The sequence below is a fragment of the Hippocampus comes genome, unplaced genomic scaffold, assembly GCF_001891065.2.
Source record: "Hippocampus comes isolate QL1 unplaced genomic scaffold, H_comes_QL1_v1.1 scaffold10, whole genome shotgun sequence".
Classification (NCBI taxonomy): Eukaryota; Metazoa; Chordata; class Actinopteri; order Syngnathiformes; family Syngnathidae; genus Hippocampus; species Hippocampus comes.
Genome location: NW_017805001.1, coordinates 528,778 through 535,255, shown reverse-complemented (window position 1 = coordinate 535,255; position 6,478 = coordinate 528,778). Strand labels below are relative to the sequence as shown.

The following is a 6,478-nucleotide window of genomic DNA, read 5'->3' as shown; positions in this document are numbered from 1 at the left end:
GGAGCCCGGGGGCGGCGGGGGAGGCGGCATGAGCGTGGAGGAGCCCCTGGCGCGCCTCCGGGAACTGGAGCGGGAGCTTGAAAGACTGAAGGCCCAAAATACAGAGCTCCTGCTCCGGAGCCAACCCGTCAATGACAATTAGGGACGCTCAAAAAACTGTTCACAACAAGGTAATAAGAACACAACAACTTCTTCCTATCTGAACTTTTTTTTTTTGGGGGGGGGGGTGTTACCATTTGGCCAGAGGTAAAAAAAAAAATCAATACAAAACAACTTTTTCTTATCTCGGCCTTTATTTTTTTGTCCAACATTCGACCCAAGGTTTAAAAGAAAAGAAAAATTAATACAAAAGTTTTTTTTCAACTTTTGGACAGAGCTATAAAACAAAAGTCAACATAAAACATTTTTTTCCAAAAGCAGCTTTTTTTATTGTCAACATTTGACAGGCAGCATTAAGAACCTGTATTCGTCCCGCACTGGGGAAATTTGCAGCTACAGCAACAAGATTGGGGGGGTGTTTCATTGCACAAAATAAAATTAAAGTCAATAAAACTACTTTTTTTCTATGCGGACTTAATTTTGTGTCAACATGTAGCCTGAGTTAGAAATGTCCATGTAAAATCGCTTGCATATTTGGACACTTTTTTTGTCAACATTTGGCCGATGGTTAATGAAATGTCAGTGTATAAACTACTTTTTTTTTTTTTAATCTGGGCTTACTAAAATGTTGGCATTTGGCCTGAAAGAAAATACCATAGTTAAAAAACACATTTTTTTGACGTTACAAAAACAACTTTTTTTCCAGTCTGTAATTCAAATGTTTTCCTGTCAATTTTTTTTTTTTTGTTAAACATTGTGTTGCATTTTGTCCATTACAACAGCAAGAAATGACAAGAAACCAGGCCAGTTACGTCCATTGTTTAACATTTTAACAGTTTGTGGGTGTGATAGCAGCTGTTCAATAAAAATCTTACAAAATAACACATTTGTGTGCTGGTGTGTATTCACTATTTAACAGGTTATTACAACACGTACACACATTGACTTAATATTAAAATGTCAAGGCCCTCCTGGAATAGCTGTTTATTTTTTGAAAAAAGAATCACCTCTTGGAGGCAACATTATCAATTTTTTTTTTTTTTTTTGCAAGTGTGGACAGAGCCCCGTGGTATGAAAAGGAAAAATTCCTAATTGTCTAGATTGTGCCTAAATGAAATTCCTCAACTCACTTCACCACCAAGATGACACATTCCTAAAACAGAACAGGAAGGTGCCCATTTTTGTGAGTCCATGCGTCACCGTTAGCAGTTTTAATTTTCAAATTGGATGATACCTCACTTTTAGTCCACAGGAGGGCGCCACTTAGAGATTCAAACAATAAAACCGCTTGATGTTTTGAAACATACTTATGTTTATTTACATCATATATAATAATAAGCTAAGCAGAGTTATACTCATAAGCCATTCCACAAATGTACACACAAGAGGGACAATATGTTACATACTATGTACAAAAACATATGAGCGACACCTTTTAGTTTACACCACATGGGAGAGTGCATAGTGTGCTTTTTCTTTGTCTTTTAAATTTTTTTTTTCCCTTATGAATTCATTGAACACATCTTTGGAACCGAGCCGGGGAAGGAGGAGGGGACAAGAAGCCAGCATGGCACTGCGGAACATTCCAGAAAGGAGGCACTTATTTGAACGCAAAGAGGTTGTGAGGTTTGAAGTCACGTGACCAGGAAGTTACAAGAAGCTTTGACGTAAAACCTAAGAGACGAGCGACAGTCCCGACACAAAAAAAGGCCTTCGTATGCTGCGACGTCACAATACAAAAAATACATATAATACTGTTTACACAAACAATATATTAAGGGAACGTTTCAAGTAGCGTCTGGAGAAGGAAATGTTTGTAAACCATAAAAAAAGGAGTATTATTATTATTATTATTAAGGTTAAAAAGAAAACTTTCATATGTACAACTTAATACGGCTTTGTACAAATGTTACAACACAAAAACCGGAGGAAAAGAAGCCAACCATGATCACATGACAAGTTTTGAAATTTTTTTTTCTCTCTCCCAACAAAAACTAAACAAAAAACAAAAGCACCACCGTTTCCCGGGGAAAATTCATGCGGGAAAAGACAATTGGGATCCTGAGCAAAAGGCTTGGGCCACCATCAAAGCTGAGCGCATTAGAATAATCATCCTTCAACTGCGTTTTTTTTTTTCTTGTTTCTTAAAATGTCCCTATATTTAAGCACAGTGTTAATGTTGAAACATAAGTAAGCGGTGCCTTGAGATACGAGTGCTGGACAGTGGCAGAGAACTGAAGTCAACTCACTTCACTAGAAGCAGCAGTTTGGCAAATAGTGAACAATTCTTGAAAAGAAAAAAAAAAACAGGCTTCAAGCTGTTTCATACCATTCCCGGTTGAAGTTAACTGTCAAAGTAAACATAAAACAAAGACAGTTACACTGTGTTTTTAAAACAATCCAGAAATGTTGCCTTAAATTAAGAATGCTTCTGCGCGGTTAATGCTAACACACAACGTGTGATGGCGTCTTTTTTTTTTGGTCAGACTGTGACACATTGGCGATGCAATAAAAATGTTTTGTAAATGCTAAAATGGCAACGAAAGGACCTTTCTTGTTGGATGAAACGATTCGATATTACATTACTTGCATTTTGACAGTGAATCTCAACGAGACGCCCCTGGTGGTCATTTTGCCTCATGAACTCCAAACAAATTTAAATGTCCGTCTGGTATTAAAAACAAGTCTCGTGGCGACCCAAAACTTTTGCGCAGTGGAGGGGGGTGGTGATGATGAGGTCAGAGTGTGTCTCCACCCTACAAAATACACAATTACATGTAGTAACAAAATGAGAAAGCTTTGGCAATGGATTTAGATTAAAAAAAAAAAAACAAAACAACTAAAACAAGCCAGTGCGCTGACCCGCAGCTGGGCATGGGGCAGCCTGAGCCGGGCCGGGATAGGCCGAGAGTCTCCCGGTTGCTTCCTGACAACGCGTCGGCCCCTTGGAGGGACAGAGGCACCCAGGGCAGCGGCAGGGAGTTCTCAGCTTGGATTTTATTCCCCTTTATCTTCTCGTGGACGAGCAAGTTGCGCAGCATCAGCAGTTGTCAATCACGAGCCACCGCCCGAAACACGCTCACTCGTTGCTATCGTTGCCCCACGTTGGTGATGTTTTGGTTGTGATGCGAACGAGTGGGAACGCACTCTCACGCTGCACCTCAGTGGATGATCCAGTCTTGCCTCGATTGGACAAAAATTCTCCCGGCCGCTTCCACATCACGTCTTTTCTAATTCTAGGAGCATCGTCGCCCCGCCCGCTGCCACTCAAAGGTACTGGTGAAACCTGGACGTGGGCGCCTGATGGCCAGAAGACCCTCGTTGGACGCCGTCATCTTCTTTGGGGCTGACGGGCGAGAGCGGAAACTCTGCGGCGGCCAGCGGCGGCCGCTTGTCACTCGGCGCCTCGGTGGGCGACGCCACCACCGTGTGTCGGCGCCAGGCGCGCCTCTTGCGGCGGCTCTCGGGCGATAGTGGCTTACGCATGCCCACGCTGCGCAGGTCGTCGGCCGAGCCCAGCAGCCGCGCGCGCAGGGACTTGCCGGCGGGGGCGAAGGACGCCGCCTCACTGGGAGGAGACGGGGCCGTCAACCTCGCCCGGGATATGCGGAGATTCTCCTGGCTGCTCCCTGATGACGTGTGGCTCCTTGTCCTGGGCGTGTCGTCGTCTCCGGGGCCGGTGTCTGCGGCGGCGGCGGGGATCTCCAGCAGGTCCAGCGAGCGAGCTTTCATCTTCTTGCGCGCGAGGGTGTCGCATTGGATGAGCTTATGCGAGTTGAAGGCCGGCCGCGAGTGCAGCCTGTGCGACGAAGACGTGGACGACGGCGTGGTGGAGCGCGCCCCGCCGCCGCCGCCACCGTCGTCGCCGGCGATCCTCTCCGCCGCACCAAACGAGGGTTTGGGAGGCAGGGGCGGCGGCATCGGCTTCCCGGGACGTTCCCGCGAGGCGAAACCGCTCTCGTTGTCCGTCTCGCTCACCAGCTCGCTGTGCTCGTCGTCGGCATCCTCCGCCCCCAGGCTGCGGCCCAAAGTGGACAGCGTCGAGTAGCCCGACACGATGGAGCGGGCGTCCGCCCTTCCTCCCGCCTCCTCTTCCTCCTTGCCGCATTTCGCCGCCGCCGCCTCCTGCTCCTCTTCTTTCACTTCTTCTTTCTCCTCGTCTTCATCATCGTCCTCCTCCTCGCCCTCCGCCTGAGGAGCGCTGCCGCTTCCCGCCTCTTCCTCCTCCTCCTCCTCTTCCTCCCCCTCCTCCGCCTTGATGGCCTCGTGCTCCGAGTCGTCATCGGTGCTGCTGCCCACCCGCCGAGCGTTGTGACGCTTGCGGCGCTTGCGGCCCGTCACCGCCGACATGATGGACAGAGTCAGAAAGTCCTTGGCTGTGAGGTCTTTCTTGGACCCCCAGGAGCCCTGAGGGACAAGACGGGCAAGACACCGGATTACTGCAACACTCCTGATTTTGTGGATTATTTCTGGTTGCGCTTGTTTCTTTTGCGAAAGTTTATCATCACGCTCCAGGCCGTGGCCTTTTTTCGACACTGTGGATTATTTCTAGCCATGTTATTGGGGATGTTTTGTGGATTATTTTGAGTTGGTGTGTTTATTTCTAATATGCAAAGCAGCAGTTATTGATGAATAACTGGCAAAAGCAGCGACAACATTAAATTTATGACACCTGTGCATGACCAAACATGTTGTTGGTTGTTTTTTTAATTCTGTGGATTATTTCTAGACAATCCGTTTATTTTGAGGGCGCCATGTGGTCATGAAGAAGTGGTCACATTAAATTGTTGGAAAAAAACATTGTGCGTCACTTTTCTTTTTTGTAACTCTGAATTATTTATCGTCATTAAGTGTATTTTGACTGTGAAAACTGGCGGCTAGCTAGCTAGCATGAATAATTGGGGAGAGCAGCCGGCACATTCATTTTTAATATTTACCTTGGATTTCGCGGAGTCACTGTTGGTGGAGTCTGAACGGAAATGAAGATGACAATTAGTGACACAGACAAAAAAAAAAAAAAAAAAAAGTTTTGCAAGGAAAGCACAGAGACACTTGGTGTTAATAAACTGGATACAGATGATGTCAAAATGGAAGGTGGGGTTGACCCAGGCAAGTGTCTGTCAGTTACAGTCACCCACCAATAGAGGGCAGCAAAGCAATTTGGAACTCTCAAAAAAAAAAAAAAAAAAGAAACAAGAGCACCACACCAAGTCTGACTTCCTCTGTGCCCTCTTGACTTCACACACGCACACACGGGAGGAGGATACACAAATCATCCGATGGGAAAGAGGATATTAATACAAAGGAAAACACCACAAGGGATCATCAAAAGTTGCAGTCGCTGACAGAGCAACGTAGCAATTACAAAACACACACAAACATTAACATGGGACAGCGAAGGCAAGATGCTCTCGCAAACACCTCTGGCTTTTATTGTGGCAGAAATGTCGCATTGTCAAAATGACACACACACACACACACACACACACACACACTCACACACACACACACACACACACACACACACACACAAGTGAAGGCAGTATGCTCTGACAAACCTCTGGTTGCAACTAGGGGGAGAAAGTCGCACTGTCACCATGACACGCACACAAACGAGACACACACTCACGCATTAAAAAAAAAAAAAAACATTATGTCACACACACACACACGCACACACACGTGTTGGCGTCCTACCGCAGAGGTTGCTCCACAGGCTCAGCTAAGAGAGTGAAGCAGAGTGAAATTCACAAGATGAGCGACGTGCAGAGAGAAATTCAAAGCAGAGAGGACAGGGGGGAGAAAAAAAAAGTGCACCGAAAGCTAAATGCTAACCGAACGACTTCAGTCGTGTCCTGCAACACACTGCTGCGCCAGTGGAAAGGAGGGAGGGAATTCTGACCATAAACAGATGAACGTGCATTACTAGTGTGACAAAAACGTGATCATTTTTCCAGAAATAAAATGCTCACTTGAATGGCAGCTCTACAGATGCCATGTCTGTGTCACAGAAAGTGTTCATATAGTTTTTGCGTTTGCATTATGCTGATTTTGAGTTTTGTTTTCCTTAAATTTTATGAGCTTTAATTAGTTTTCAGAGTGGCTTTTTTTAGTCTTTATATTAGTTTAGTTTACTATATGTATTACTTATGTGGAAGATTCCAAAAACACCATGGTAAGTATTGGGCTGAAAACTATTCAAGTATTATTTTGAAGAGCAACCATCCATCCACAAATCAAATACAGGTGGCAAAAAATGTCATTGTGCAGGTAAAGAGGGGCCCTGACAGTATTTTGTTACTTGAAGTGAACAAGAAGCTCTTATTTGAGGTGAGATGCTTATTTGTTGTTTAGTTTGCTTAATTAATGAGTCCACTGT

The 6,478-nt window shown here is 45.2% G+C and overlaps 2 protein-coding genes across 7 annotated transcripts in view; one reads left to right on the top strand and one right to left on the bottom strand.

Moving 5' to 3' along the window:
• The window catches only part of hexim1 (HEXIM P-TEFb complex subunit 1), a 2,892-nt gene extending 2,633 nt beyond the window's left edge, over positions 1–259 (top strand). Inside the window, exon 2 of the mRNA XM_019896841.1 lies at positions 24–259. Within this exon, the coding sequence (XP_019752400.1) occupies positions 24–142 (119 nt within the window). The 3' untranslated portion in view covers positions 143–259. The remainder of the gene's footprint in view (positions 1–23) is intronic.
• Positions 260–1,588: 1,329 nt separating this feature from the next.
• Positions 1,589–6,478, bottom strand: part of arhgap23a (Rho GTPase activating protein 23a) — a 46,281-nt gene continuing 41,391 nt past the window's right edge. For all 6 annotated transcript variants that reach the window (XM_019896800.1, XM_019896794.1, XM_019896772.1 and 3 more), the window contains 2 exons: positions 5,037–5,068; positions 1,589–4,506 (listed from right to left, as the gene is read on the bottom strand). In XM_019896800.1, coding sequence (XP_019752359.1) covers positions 3,367–4,506; positions 5,037–5,068 — 1,172 coding nt within the window. In that variant the 3' untranslated portion in view covers positions 1,589–3,366. The remainder of the gene's footprint in view (positions 4,507–5,036; positions 5,069–6,478) is intronic.